Below are 16,146 nucleotides of genomic sequence, written 5' to 3' on the forward strand. Positions count from 1 at the left end.
TCCCAGGGTAACTTATTGGTTTGGAAATATATAGGTTATTATTAGTATGATTATATATTTTTTAATTCATTTTTATTTATTTTATTAAAGGTTGAATATGGAGAATGAGCAGCAACACCGCCCTCCAGTGTCTCAAGATCGTAGTCGCAACAACCAAAAAAATAATTCTAGCAGTCGGGTTGCCAGGTTCGTTGTCGAGTGTGTCAAGCATCAGCCTGCACTATGTCAAGTGATGAGTTATACAGGTAATGACTAATTTCGACTTATCAATTAATTTTACAACAGTATTTAATGTTAGCCATTCTTCAACTGTATGTCTTTCTTTGAGTGGTGTGTCATCGATCAGCTAGCTCTCAACTCAAAATGATTCCTTGTTTCTGAAGCCTTCAACAGACAACCCTGGCAACCCACAATGCATTCAGCTATTGGCTGGTACAATGTAAACAGAACCAGAAAGTTATTATCAAACCCGTCAAATTTTTGTTGAAAATTTATTTCAGACTAATTCGATTTTTTAATGGAAAAGCAATACTTTCATTCTGTACCCCTCAAACCGCCCTGTGGGTGTATTATTATTATTATTATTATTATTATTATTAATAAATATATAAAGATTTAATAAAGGGTCTACATATTCAACCTTTAATATAACTTTGATTTGATCCACACTCCATACCCATTGGTGGCAGTAATGACCAACAACCAAAAAAACTAGAAACGAAGAAGAAGACACTAAGCATTTGCACGAATATATGTATTTTATTTAGCATCTCCAGAATCATTTTGGTTGTTTTTTTCAGTAAGCCTGATGGGATTCAGTATCAATTAAACTAAACTAAACTAAATTTGTAGACCATACTTAAAGAACCATTCGTTTTACTATTGTTTTATTGGATTTATTATATTTTCCTTTGCCAAAAATCACTGAAGGGCAAAATAAATTGACTCCCTACATATTCAAACTGTGGCTGAAATGCTTGGCAGACTGTGCAATTGATATGTTTTTTAATTCCATTAACTGCATCAGCAGGGCATCATTTTGGCAGGAGAGGGATGAGGTGTGTTTGGTGAGGAGGGGTGGGAGGGAGGGGGTGTCAGCTGGTTTTGATGTGAAGCAGTGAAAACAAGCATATGGGCACATTGAAGACTTCTTATGCAAACATCACAGTGAGTCAGAGGAAGACTGGAAAAAACATTTCACTGTCTTTTTTTTTGCTTTTCAGAGGAACTGCACCAGACAGAGAAGTAAGAATTTATTTTGTCTTCTTTTCTTCTATTCTTTTTAACATATCATTTTTCATATAATCTTAATGTACATGATTTTGTGGATCACTGTCCTCCCTGTATATTTGCACAGCATTCATATTTTGGTTTAGCTGTTTTGTGTTTTTCCTTGAAATGATGTTATTTTCACACATTATTGCCATCATTATTGTTTATTATTATAGTTACATATTTCTGCATAATTTTAGTATGACAATCAAATTTTTTTTATAGCACACTGATTAGATCCCACTGCGTACACACAAGCATGAGAAGCAGTCCCATCTGAAGAGGAGTTATTCAAATTATAGATGCTACATCTTAGATATGAATTGATTTAATGTGTGATTAAATGTTTATCTGTGTTTCTACTATGAGTGGTGGCCTCTAGATGTAATAAATACAGGTAAAGATCTGTAAAGTTGGCTATGTGATGGTTTTTTTTGTTTTTTTTAATCAGGTTATGTAAGAACCTCAGCACATTTGCACTCAGAAGAATTCAGGAGAAACAAGCGCAATGTCTGACGGCAGTGATGGTAAGTGTTGCCTTTGTTCTTTTATCAAATTATCAAACATATAATTTATTATCTTCCTTTATGCTTCATGACTTTTGTTAATCTCTACATGTTTAGAGTGGGAGTCAGCCGGCAGCGGGACGAGGGATTTGCTCGAGGACAATAAAAACACAAGTGAATTCTCTGAACATGAACTCCTCGACATCCTGTATAATGCATGTAACACCTCCAACACAGGTGCACAGGCTTATGTTGATTTTACCAGAACAGATTGAAATAATCATATGATCTGGGAATCACTGATCCTGCGTCTCTCTCATCTTCAGGAGAGGTGTTGGCCTCCACCATCGCGCAGTACCTGCAGACGATGACGGCTCAGAGTTCGGAGCAGGACAGACTGGCTGCCCTGCGACGGTTGCTCGACCCTGACTGTCAGGACCCTCACGTGAGCAGAGAGACTTTCCACTCCACCATGAGGGAGTGGATCGCACAGTGCAGCCAGGAGAGGTGAGACAAAACTTCCCAGGAGGGATACAGATGAAGTGTGTAGGCTTCATAAGAAGAAGCACTTACACCAAGCATCACATTCACAACAAAGCATCTTCTGTGTCACATTTGAGTGAGAATCAATCTGGAGAATAAATAAAAAGCATGGTTGTTTGTAAAGATGACTTTCCGGCTGTTAATCCACATATTCTCAGATGGATATCAATGTGCATTATGGATTTTTAACCATCAAGTCCATATTTGATATCCACCATGTCACTTTTCTCAACAACAGAGCAAACAATTAAAGCAAAGAGAAAATGCAACAAAACAAATATTTAGACCATAAAACACAAGATAATGCTTAAAGATGCACAAATAAAAATGTCAAAAGGTTGACAGATATTTACATAGATGTGAATGTTCCCAAATGTATCAGAGATAAGAGTAAACAACGGCCATCTCCAAACTAAACTTAACTTTATGTTCTGAAACTTCAGTGTCAGAAGTTATTCCCAAACTTCTCCCCTGTGGCTGCTCGTGCTCCACAGCACATTTCTGAAGCCAATTAAATGAAGGGGTTAAATGTTTATTAATGACTTAGCTTATTGCCCAGCAGTACATTTACTCAAGCAGTGAACTTAAAGTACAATTTTTAAGTACTTGTGCTATTGTAGTGCATATCATGATACAGCATGTCTTCTGGTAATTCAGAAAATAAGTAGTCTATGAAATAACCACATGGTAAAGCCTATTTTGGTATACTATACTACAGTATAAACGTATATACAGTATAAATTTAAATCAACATGTTTCTAATGAGCGTGCTGTTGAATACATATTTTATTAATCAGCATTTTCGCCGAGCTGTGGGGACTAATTCACTGCTTCTTCATGTGTTTCAGTTCTGATATGGACGGCATTCACGTGTCTTGGCCTGACTCTTCTAAACTGCCTGTAAACGGTAGGCTGTCACTGTTTTGTTCAGACTTCTGAGAAACATCTTAATCAGATCAGTTGACTACTACTTAACCTGATTCATTTGCAGGACTGGATTTCTCGGCTTCTCAAAGCAAAGCTGCCTCCTCAGAAAGTCACCAGTGTCCCTGGTTAGTTATTTCACTCCTTTCATGACTGCATGTGTTCACCTCCCATGATCAATGTGTTGTCATACTTCACCACCAACTGTCTGTTTGGCGTCAGTGATGGAAATGACCTGTTAGGCACAGTGGCCGAACTGAAGCACGCTCACCGCAAGCTGAGCGAGCAGAACAGCAGCCTGCTGAGGACGGTGGCTCAGAGTGAAGACGTAAACCTGCAGCTCACTCTGGAGGTCACTGAGCTGCGAGCGAAGTTGGCCAGGTGAAGGATTAACTACATTCTTCTTCATTTAGTTGCAGTAACAGTACAAAAGCACATAATCTTTCCATTTAATTTATCTATTTCCCAGAAACATGTTAGTGTATATTAATGTAACACAATAATACACATTAAATGATCGAAAGGGAGCAGGGAGAACAAAGATTAACATCATACTTAAAAGCAAGACATTTCAATGCAACCTGACCCGGATCACACATGTCTCTGTCTTGTCTCCTCACACTAATCTTTTAGCTGCTAGGAGCTGCAGCTAGGAAGAATGGTCTCAGAGTTAGAAGCTCGAATTAAGAAAGTCAAAAGGCTTGTTCAAAGCTAGCCAATATAAATAAAGATCGTTTATGAAAGATATTAGTAACATGAGTAAACTAATAAATAGATATTACGATATTGATGATATGGAAGTCCTTGATTATGATTTATTTAGTCTAATATAAATTGTATTCTCTCCTGTGTTTATGACTAAAGAACAGGTGAAAAAAGGTTTTGCCAGAATAATCTTCCGTAGTTACTCAAATTTACTTTTTCTTGAAAAGGATGATCTGGCAAAACTTTTTTTCCCCTCTATTCTTAAGTCATAAACACAGGAAATAAAACAATTTAGGGTCACATTTTAGAAAACTGCCCAACAGCATTCAGGCAATGTGGCTCAACCCTGACTTTTCTGTTTGAATTTGGGTGAAACCAGAATAAAATCTCTGTTCTCTCTCTTTTTTGGATGTGAGTACAGGTGAATAAAACAAATCAAACAATAAGCTTGGAAGTTTCTTGGTGTGTGCAGTGCCCAGCGGACTGCAGTGAGAGCCAGATCCTTGACAGAAGAACTGGAGGAAACCCGTCGGTCTTTTAAAGAGGCCCAGGACAGAGCCAGCCGCACTCAGACCAGCTGCACCAAACTGGTACATCACACACTTCAACGGCCTCCTGGTGAAGCTATCTCTTCTAAGTTTGATAAATTTTTCATATACTAACTATTTACATGTAAATCTTTTATCATCTTCAGAGCAACGAGGTTGAATGCCTGAAAGTTCACATTAGGAGGCTTGAAGACAAGGTAATGTAGATCTTAAATGTAAGTCCAAATGTGTGCCCTTTCTAGGTTCATTTATTGTCATTCTATAACACAGGGGGTACACAACAAATGCAAACTGTAATCCCTTATGCTACTCAAACAAAAATGTTATTTATATGATAGTGTATCACTTAACATTGCAGCTCCATTTACAGTAATGTGTAACATGCAGTCCTGTTGTAAAACATGTCAGTGAACAGCAACATCACAGTTCATCTTTATTTGTTTTAAATCATAGAGGTGATTAAGTCCAGCCAAAATGGTGGCAATGTCAGAAAAGTGCGTTTTGGATTTTCTATTTTTTATATTTTACTCAATTAGTGAGTTCCTATATTTTTTATTCAATATATTTGGTTTTGAAAAGGTTCTCTTATGATGGATTTGTATTAGTATGATTGTTTTATGATATATTTCTTATGAAGTATTTTTTTATGATCTTGTTCTTCCTACTCTTTCTATATACAGGACATTATTAAAAGTTTCCAAGTGTTTTTAGGTATGCACATTTTGGGTTGAGGCCTTTTTTGTTCAAACTTAGAACCACCCCAGTTGCATTTCTCCAGCTTATGAAGGTCGAGGCAAACTCTGCACCACGCTACTGCAAGATTGTTGATTTCCTCCTGAGATGCATTCTCATTGTCTGTACTCCGGCTGATGATGGATTTAGAAAACTAAAGTTGAGGTTCTTTATCCTCATGTCTGCACAGAATGAAAAACTCAGCTTTGAAAGGACGTGTTCTGAAGATGGCATCAACAAACTGAGGAAGGTCAACGCTGAGTTGAGGGTAGGAACAGATCAGTAAAACACTCCTGTGTTTGTCTCTGTGTGACGTGTTTGAACTGAGACTTAAACATCTATATGTTCACAGGCAGAACTGGAGGAAACTCTAGTCATGTTGACGCTGAGAGACAGAGAAATTGCAAAGGTTGGTCTATCTGGGTATTCTCAACAGCAAGATAAATTGTAAGACCACACTTTTATTTTGTCTCTAAACTTTACTTTCAAATGTTTCCATGTAGAAAGAAATTCTTATGGATAAGATGAAGAACTCCCATGTGGAGAATCACAGCATGATTGAGGTATGTTTTGGTCACAAAGCCAGAGACAACACCAGAGACATTTGGACAAGATGGAATTAAGTGAATCTTATTTGACATCTCATTATAAGGAGTAGAGTAGTGTAGGTACTTTACGTCATGATGCAAACACTTATATTAAGCATTTCAAAGTAATGACTAAAGTATAACAAGAACGAGAGAAGTGGATTTTATTATAGATCATATCTTGAATGTGCTTATATTATATTAACTGGGTATTGATTGTACGTTTTGGCTGTTATTTACCACATAAACTCTCTTCTGGTGCTGCAGAGTCTGCAGTCAGAGCTGGGGAGGTTAAAAGACCATTCACACCAAGTTCTTTTGAGGTACTTCTAACTATCTCTACATCTAACATTTTTTACTTACACTTTTATGTAACAACACTAAATCACCTATTCAAGCCCAGTTTCCTTTTTTGACTAAGAATCATAAAGTTGAGCAGTAGTAACAGAATTGTGCATTAACACATGGTATATGTCTCTTTACATCGTTTTGTAGAAAAGTAAAACAATGTGTTATTGTAAAGAAAAAAAGAACATAATTGAGAGAATATTTCAACACGATAGGCCTTTCACAGCAGACATGTTGACTTGATAAGAAAAGCACATCTGTTATTCATAAAGTTAATTCAAATGTCCCAGTGAACCGTGACAGTGAGCCGGCATGTGCCAGGACCCTGAAACTGAAGCAGCTAAATGGAATTCAGCCATAGAAATAGAAATGGGCCTAGTCCGTGTGAATTACACAATAAATATATATTTAATTAAAACGTAACTTTTCATCTAAGATAAATAGAGTGAGTGTTTTTATTCTGTTTCTGGCAGGTATGACCGACACTGTATCAGTCCTCAGAGCCTCTACAGTCGAGATCCTCCAAACCACCGCTCTCTGCAGAGTGAGATGCAGGATATGCAGCAGGTAGGAAGAGCTCGCTGGTCTGCAGGTCACCTTTTCACGGTGTTGATATTCTGTCCGTCACTGCACTGTTTTTGTTTTGTGTCTGCAGCAGCATCACAGAGCTCTGGATGACATAAGCCTCCCGTCTCTGCACACACACAGCGATGATATTCAGAGCATCATCCATAGGCTCAAGTCTGCAGAAATAGCTCATCTTCTACACAATAAATATCCTGAAAAGGTGAGGAGCGCGTCAGCAGAGGATGCTAATTATTACATGCCACAAAATGAATGTTTATAAGTCTTTTCTCTCACACGCAGGACTCTGCTCCTGTAGAAACACAGGAGAGGCCTTTTCCTCACCGACAGCAGCAACAGGCAAGCATCAAGCAGCAGCTTGTCAATGTGTATGTGAGTTTTTTACCTCCCTTTCTCCTGTTATGGTAACAGGCTGGATTTGGTTGATGTTATTCTCTCTGTTCTAGGAAGCTTTCTCCAGTGTTAGAGGGGTGTCTGGTTTTACAGTATATTTATGGGCATATCTGTTACGCAACTCATAGGAATTATTATCTTCTCTGTGTCGGACTCTATCAGGCATAAGTGCAGTTTTAGTACCCCTTGGTAACTACAGACATAACAGTGTGTAAAGGAGATGTTTATAAAGCTGCGGTGGTGGTTTCAGGCTGCAGGAGCTGGAGCTGCACAAGTGTGTGTGGGAGGAGAAAGGGGAGAAGGTGGAGGAGCGGTGGAGAGCCTGGGAGAAGGAGCAAAAGCAAAGCCTGATTGGGAGTCAGACTCAGACACAGGAGGCCAAGAAGGTGGCTGTGGTGAACTGGTGGAAAGCTCGCAGCATAGGGGGGGCTAAGGCACGAACAAAAGACACACAATCAGGCCAGGAGATCTCAGACACACAAGTAAAGCTCCAGCAAACTGAGCAAACGATCACTGATATGAGGGAGCAGATCTGCCTCCTGCAAGCCTCTCTAAAATCCGCACAGGAGCGTGTCACCGAGGAAAAGAACAGCAGTCTTTATATCGACAAAGGAACCAACACTGAGAGAGAGAATATAGACAGAGCTGTGGAGACGGTTTTGAATGATACGAGGGATGTAGCAGTGGCCACGGAGATTACAGGTGAAGCCGCCTCAGAGCAGGAGCAAACCCAGCTTCGGGTGACTGCAGACGGCCTCCTGGAGACCCTCAGAAGGATGGAGGCGATGGTCAACAGCGCCCTGGAGACCGCCGAGCTGGTGAGAGAGAGCGAGCAGAGGGTGAGCCAGGTGAGAGTGAGGATGGAGAGCATCACTCAGAGGGTGGAGGAGGCTCTGGGGCGAGCAGCCGACACTGACGAGCAGCTGAACGATCTGGCAGCTAGGATCGCAGAAAACGATCCAACTCAGGTTTGTTAAAAATCTATGTTTGAATAACAGTCCAAGTCAACTGTAGTTTATTTAAGGATCTGGATTTCAAAAAGTCACACTGGTGAAAGTTGGATTCATTTAACAAGATTTCACATAATATAATGTAGAAAAAATCATCGTAGAAAAGCACAAGCTAATTATAAAAACGTATCATTTTAAATTAAATGTATTGTCACGTGTCCAGTCAGTATTTTGAAACATGAATATCGGGGAACTGAACCTAATTTATAGTGTAATCAAGATATCATCTCAAAGTGTTTTTAGAATTCATGAACAGAATAAATCATGCTGGTATTAAAGGGTTTGTGTTGAGGTTACAATAGGGCTGGACGATATGGCCTGTTCATATCTTGATAACGATATATATCACAATATAGCATGTTCTCTGGTAATTCAATAAATAAATCGTCTATATGAAATAGCCAAGTATAAAGTAACATAATAGAATTATTCAAGTAAAGTACCTCAAAATTGTAGTTAAGTACAGTGCTTAAATGAACATTTCAGCCTCAAAAGACATAGACAGAGAAAAATACAACTGGTCCAACATATTAAAAGCATCGTTTCTGTTCATCCCATTCATAAGCCTGTGCCTGGGTATCCCATTCATGTGTCATATTTAAAGACCAGATGAGGTAAAACTACAGAGTGTTTCAAAGAAAACAGCATAGAATAGATACATGTCCAAAAAAATAAGCATCATTTTGTTTAGCAGAATAAAGATTTTCTTATTTCCTGTACTGGTGATTATCTCATGACCAGTCAGAGGCAACTGATGACCCCTTGTGGGGGTCTCGACCCATACGTCGACTGCTGTAAGGGAGTGTACAAAAATAGAGGTTGGCAGTTTATAGCTTTGGGAGATTTTTTCACATTCACATGCAGTCACCAGACTTTCAACCAAAAATAGATACGACTTAGAACCTTAAATTTATAGTTGTAGTTAAAGTACTTGCTGGAGTATTAATGTAATATTATATATAGTATATTATGTTTACATAACGTAAATTGTAGCTCTACGACATTTAAACACATAAAGTGGATTTGTTGTCTCTCTCAACGTCTCTTATGTAAGGCAGTGATCAAACTTTTCATTCTGTCTCTACTTTTCTGAAGTTCCCAGGTCCCAGTCTGCCAGCTGATCCTGAAACAGGCATCACAGGCATCACAGGCTTTACTGCTGAGTCCGATGTGAAGCCTGAAGATGGAGACAATCCTCCTCCATCTCCTGCAATCCCAGAAGTCAGTGAGCCTCCACAGCTACCCGTGAATGGTATGATTGCTGCAATACATTATTATCGTGGTTATGGGGTACACTGTGAGACACGTGAATTAAAGCTACTTCCCTTTCTAATAGTTACCCCCTGAGGATGTCTGAAAATAGACACAGCAGATATTTACATTGCACACAACAGCTGCTACAGTGAGGAGGAAGAGAGAAAGACCTCTGAAGGAATGTATGTTATCTATCAAAAGGGGCCATGGGGGAAATGAGGAGAGGTCAGAATATTTTTTTATGTAAACACAGTGAAGGTCAGTATTTTTCTTTTTAGCTACATCCCATTTTTAATTGACAACAGTTTAATACTTTGTTTTTGGCTGTGATTGTTTCAAATGTGGCTCAGCCCACTTAACATTTCTGAATTGTTCTGTAATGCCTTGAGCAAGTTTATATAAAGACGCTAAGAAATCTGTAGCTCCCAAAGTACAGTGCAAGCTTAGGGTGCATTACAGTCAGGAGTTAACAAAAGCAGAACCATTTAAATGTGAATAAAATAATCTACTTTCTTCAAATGAATTAGAAAGTAGCGCTTATATGAGTCGCTTTACAAAAGAGACATTTATGAACAATCTTGAGGAATTCTTATTCATTTAATTGATGAGTTAGTTTTGAAGAATAATGCCACTCTCGTGTTTTTACAGTAAATATGAAGCTACGGTTAGTAGACAATTATCTTAGCACAAAGACTGGAAACCAGGGAAACAGCATGCCTGGCAATGTTTAAAAACACCCTTCCAGTACCACCAAAGCTCACTAGCCCAATGAACACATTCTATCTTTTTTGTGTTTTATAACAAACACGTACAAAAAAACTGTAAAAACACAACTTGTTTGTACTGTTTGGTTTATGTACAAATCAATAAAATAAGATATGCAATCGGTGGAGCTGAAAAATGAAGCCAAAGCACAAAGTGCCAAAAAACTGTAGTTCCTCTAATGGCCACTTGAGGCTGGTTCTAAAAGTGAGTCAGTTCCATAGATGTTAAAAAGGCCCAACTTTACAATAGAAATAAACATGTTTATACACAAAAATCTCATACGCTAATTTCCCCGTTTATGACAAATGTAAAAAAAAAAATGTATATAGTTATGCATGATTAAGGGCATGTTCGTATGACCTCAGCTCAGTCCACGCTCCAAATCTTTGCCCATTTTTGGATTAGCTGGCAACAGGCAGAGTCAGGCGCTGCCAAGATGGCGGCTGCTGGAGTTGCCATCATCAGCTTCATTTTGGCCCTTCAGAGGCCTATGGGTGATGTTACAGAGACTATAAAGGATAAAGATATTCACCTTCAGACGTAGACAGGCTAGCTGTTTCTCCCTGTTTCTAGTCTTTATTCTAAGCCGAGCTAGTCGGATTTAGCTTCATATGTAGCATTAACTATTCCATCAAAACATTTCTTAAAAAATAAACTACATCATGAAAAATGTTTTATTTTTAGCTACAAAGAGAACCAACCCTTCAAGAAAGGTCATGACACGTTTTCTCAAATCCTCCTTCCCCAGTAAAAACAGTCCCTTGATGGTTCAGAGGGTCCAGTATTCAATGTAATTGGTAATTTGTGATGTAGATAGATGTTTGGAGTATGTTGAGGTTGCTGAGAACCAGTGGGTGGCCTCAGAGGGGGAAATACTATTTTAAATGAACAGACAGTAGTCGTCTCCATGTCTGCTTGTTTGTTTATTTTATGGCCTTCTGTCTAAAGTTTACATGCTGCCATGCTGGTGTGGGCTTTGCTTATCAAATGAAGCACCATACACATCGCAAAAAGCTGCAGCAGGATGACATTTTATGTTGGACATTGCTGTGATTAAAGATGATATACTGCAACTTTGACGTTACTTTGGATGGTGTATGATTCAATCCAGTAAATGTTAATGTGAGGAAGGATTCATCATATTTGGAGCTTACCCCAAAAGGCAAGCTTTATGTTAACATTTTTCAAAATTCTGTACTTTACTGTTTTATTATTTATCAGGAACAACACATATGAGTTCATCTTTAACCAAAATGTTTCTTGCACAGTCCCTGAACGTGTTAATGTTAAAAAACAAACAAACGATGGCTTAACAATTATCATAACTTTATAGACAAGACAAAACATTACAAAGGACTACAAAAATGTAGTAGTAAATGCCAACACTAAGGAAGCATGAAACTACACACAGTCATAAACAACATTCAAGGATACTTTTCAAAGGAGCTTAAGACTTCAGGAATGTTTTTTTCCTCGGCCAAATGTACAGTGTACCTTTCTCTGGGTCAATATGTTGAACTTTTCCACCTACAGCTTATAGCCTCTTTATCTACCTTACACTATTAAAACATTAATATGAGATAGTATATCCACTTTAGGCAAATCACTGTAACATAACAAAATGATACAACTTGTTGTAGGTTTTATGTTGCTGTTTAAAAGAAGATACAGTCAGGTTGAGTAATGAATAAAGATCCATTGGAGGCAGAATGTAAATAGTTTAGAAAAGCAGTGGATATTTAATGCTGTGTGTGGGGGTGTGACTATAAACAATGTGCTCTTTGATGGAGAATCGGTAAATACCAGAATCTACTGTAGGTGAAATGCAAATTGATTTATGGTCAGGTTGAACGCTTCCAGGGGGGAAAAAGACTCTGATCTGGAGAGAAAAACAAAAGCATCTGAAGTGAAAATGGGCTTAAATCAGAACAAACGCGTGTTAACACAGCTGCCACAACACCCCAAGAATCTACTGTATGTTTTTATTACGCAATGATTAAAGTAAAATACTGCTGTAAAATTGTAGTTTTTGCAAGTAGTTTTTGTGTCTGATTTGGGCTTTCCAAGAGTCAAAATTCTTCAAGTCAAAATAAGCAGTATAAAGCAGTTTAGTGTTGTTTGTTTTAATCTATATTCTCTCATATTTGATGGTGCATTTAATGACCTTTAACTCAAATCCCATTTAAGTGCCATTTGCCGCTCAGCTCTAATGGTGCTCTAAATAAAGTCACTGGTGTTTGGCCCTTTGCTTGGTATCACAATAATGCTGACCTTTTCCTGAGAGTGCCTAAACCAGACGACACAATAGCCTTTACTTGGGCAAAGAGCTTTCAACCAGTGGATCAAGCACATCATGTACTCGACATGGTTGCCAGGTTATTGTTGCCCCTAGTTATAGAGGTGGACGGGTGAAGTGAGGTACTTCCTGAAACAAGAGTTACAGTAGTTATATCAATCAGATGAATATCACTACCCCAGCATCAACTCATAGCACCAAAAAACTCAATTTTATCATTTCCCCATTTGTTTTTATCCCACACACACTCTCACTTTTCTGTTTTTTTAAACCGTCTCATGACATTTGCATTGCATTGTCTTTCCTGTTACATGCAAATCAACTGTTTTCACTGTGTCTGTGCTCTGGCTCCAACAGGCGACACAGAACGAGACAGCTGCAGCAAGGTAAGCCTCCCTCCTGCTCCACTGCAGTAAAATATTTCAGTGTGTAGATACAGAACTATACGCTCAATGTGTTGTGTGTTTTTTGTATCTCTGTTCTTTTTTGAACTGGCTCATTGGAAATGTTTTTTTTTTTAAGAGGATGTTGATTACCAGTCCCAAGTGTGCCAATGTAAAGTGCAGTTTGGGCAGAAGTGAAATAAAACGTATTATTACTGTATTGAAGTATTTCCATCCTACGCAACCTTTACTCCAATGCAATTCAAAGGTGAATATTGTACTTAATACAATATCCCCCCATTGAATAAATGGTTTAAAACACACTATATTGTAGCTGTAAGCAGATTTAAGACATAGCACATGAGCTTATGCAATACAATAGATAAAACACAAAATGTAACCAGCGGTTCCCATCGTTTTTGCCTCATACAAAAAAAGTAGTGAATATTTTTGTCCCTGTCATTTTTTAGATAAGTTGTTAGCAGTTCCACCAAAGAGAAATTTCCCTTCAAAGCTTATCAGCTGGTTATTAGTTAGAGGCGCAAGAGATAAATTATCTCATATTTCCTCTGCCAGTGATCATCTCACAACCTCTCAGAAACTATCTACACCTCAACCAGCTACAGCAGTAAAAGGCTACTTACATATACAGTATGAATTGATGCATCAGTATTATAGAATAGAAATACTTTATTGATCCCATGCTGGCAAATGCAGTAGTTAATAGACTAATAATGCAATTTATGATATTTTCTCAGTCACAAGGGCCATTTTTCTGTAGAACAAATAGTTTTACTTTTGATATATTTGATTATAGTACTTCACTGTCAGTTAAGTAAGATTTTGAATGCAGGTCTTTCACTTATAGCAGAGTAATTGTACATTGTTGTACCGTTACATTTACTTTTGGCAGTTTTTCAAGCCTTTATTATATAGGACAGACAGGAAATTGGGCGAGCGAGAGAGAGGGGAGACATGCAGCATAGGGCCGCAGGTCGGAGTCGAACCCGCGGCCACTGCCTCTGACCTTCAGCCTCTTTACATGCTACTACTTTTACTTTAACTAAAGGTGGTGAAAGAAATTGTTCTTCCACCACTGGCTTTGGGTAAACCAACCCAACCGCAATGCCTAAAATAAGTTGAAAAAGATATTCACTCGAGTTGAACTAAACAAGAAGAACATCTGACTATTTTTCCGCATATTACTCCTTTGATAAACTGTTTCGTTCACATTGTAGCACTTAAGATCACCAACTCACGTTAATTCAAACGGTGATGCTGTAATTTGCTGTGAAGGTCAGCTGCACTCCCTCAAACAATGTGACTCTGTGTGCTGTGCTCTTTTCCCCCTCCACAACATTCAGGATGATCACTGCACTTAAAACCCAAATCTCTCACTACTAAAAAGCAGCCTAAATGGCGCTAGGTTTGACAATACAGTTCACCGAACAATAATGAACTTCAAGAGCTCGGAAGTGGCTGCATGGATTCCTCTAAGGCTGCAGAGTAAACACAGACACGGAAACAATCTATCTATCTATCTATCTATCTATCTATCTATCTATCTATCTATCTATCTATCTATCTATCTATCTATCTATCTATCTATCTATCTATCTATCTATCTATCTATCCATCCATCTATCCATCCTTCTATCTATCTATCTATCTATCTATCTATCTATCTATCTATCTATCTATCTCTCACAAACATGCAATAACAACACACAATGTCTCCTACTGCTCCCACACTATGATTAGAGAAACAAAACAAACCCTGCAGGAAAAAATAACATACTTTCTTCAGGTTTTAGTTGACGGATGATCAGTGAAGCAGCAGCCTGAGAACACACACACACACACACATACACACATACACACACACTTCACGGCAGCCCAAAGAGGCATACGGAGCCCTTCTCCTTAAATGGTCAAAGCTCCCAGGAGTGAAAGAGAGGCTGCTGCTGAAAAAAGACAGGGAACGGAGGGGACGGGAGAAGGAAGGAGAAGCCCCGAGGATAGAGGAGATTTCTGAGGAAAAGCCTGAGAGTGACAGTTGCACTGTGGGAAGTCGGTCTGAGTTGGAGAGATCGGCAGGAGCGAGTGTGTTTTTACACAGCACTAGTGGTGGACTCAGGTAACGTGCATGCTCTCTGTGGACAGGTTCAGATGATCAGCTGCGTGGAGCTGTGGGGTCTTAGTGGGTGATGGTTTTAGGAGGACAAAGGAGATGCTGGTTCAGTTCCATCCGTCTCTAGCGTCTCTGTGGCTGTGTCAACACTTGTGCAAGAAGGTGTGTTTTTGGACTGTTTGACAGTTGTTGGTCTGACTTGTGGCTGCTGGGGTGAGTTTATATAATCTGTCTGGAAATGAAACTCTGTCATCTTTCCTCCTTCTATGTGCGTGCATTTTTTGAGTCAGTGGATTTATCTGCTCCCTAATCTGACAGTACATTTCTCTGCGTGTCCATTTTTTTTTCTGTCCTTCTCACACTTCCTCTGTCCTGTTATCTCATCTGTAGCAACCACTTCCTCTGCTGGCCCTGTACTCTGTGTTTCACACAACCAAATTTTAAACAAATCTGGCAAGTGGGAGTGGGCTTATGTAACAGGGGAGGGGAGGAGGGTGCTGGTCCCCTCGTCTCCCTCTGAGGAAAGAGACAGCTAGGCCTGGCAGCAATGAGAACTTAGTTCTGACGGTGGTTCTTAAGGATAGATATGTTTTATTTTAGAAGTTTTGGGTATACTGTAAGAAGATTGTTCTTGTTTGCTCTCATTGTGATGCTGGGGCTGTCTGTATTCAGGCTTGTACGTTCCATCCTGTTCCCCCCAGAAATAATCTGAGTGATTCAATTACTCTGCAATATTTATCTCTAGTCTCATGGTGTGCGGGGGAAATAGTCTGCACCCTCAAGCCTCCTGCAGGGTGGTATCTTTGTTTGGGCTGAGTCAGGATTCTGTCCTCAAAATATGATTAAACTCGATGCATTTGCTTGTTGGGTTGCTTTGAAAGTTTTTGGCACATGGCAGTACAAATACACACTATTAATACAACATCTGATTTATTTTAATCATCCATCTCTTTATTTGGCATTCTTTTAGCGACAATTAAGATAAGATATTCCTTTATTAGTCCCACAAAGGAGAAATTTCCTTTTTACAGCAGCAAGTGGATCGTAAACATAGAAGAAGCATCAATAAGAAACAATAGATTGTAGAAAATATAGAAAAATATAAATAATATAAACACAGGGAAATATAAAAAATAAGAAAAACAGGAACAATATATACAATAT

General features: G+C 38.7%; 1 protein-coding gene across 1 annotated transcript; it reads left to right on the top strand.

The window, feature by feature from the left end:
• Positions 1-7,661: 7,661 nt before the first annotated feature.
• LOC310951856 (uncharacterized protein) lies at positions 7,662-10,716 on the top strand (the record flags this gene model as incomplete). The annotated part of the gene is made up of 3 exons (XM_083920298.1): positions 7,662-8,111; positions 9,249-9,405; positions 10,538-10,716. 3 exons carry the CDS (start codon positions 7,662-7,664, stop codon positions 10,714-10,716), a joined length of 786 nt encoding a protein of 261 aa, XP_083776424.1.
• Between the last annotated feature and the right edge of the window lie 5,430 nt (positions 10,717-16,146).

The sequence above is a fragment of the Echiichthys vipera genome, assembly GCF_963691815.1.
Source record: "Echiichthys vipera genome assembly, chromosome: 1".
NCBI classification, from domain to species: domain Eukaryota; kingdom Metazoa; phylum Chordata; class Actinopteri; order Perciformes; family Trachinidae; genus Echiichthys; species Echiichthys vipera.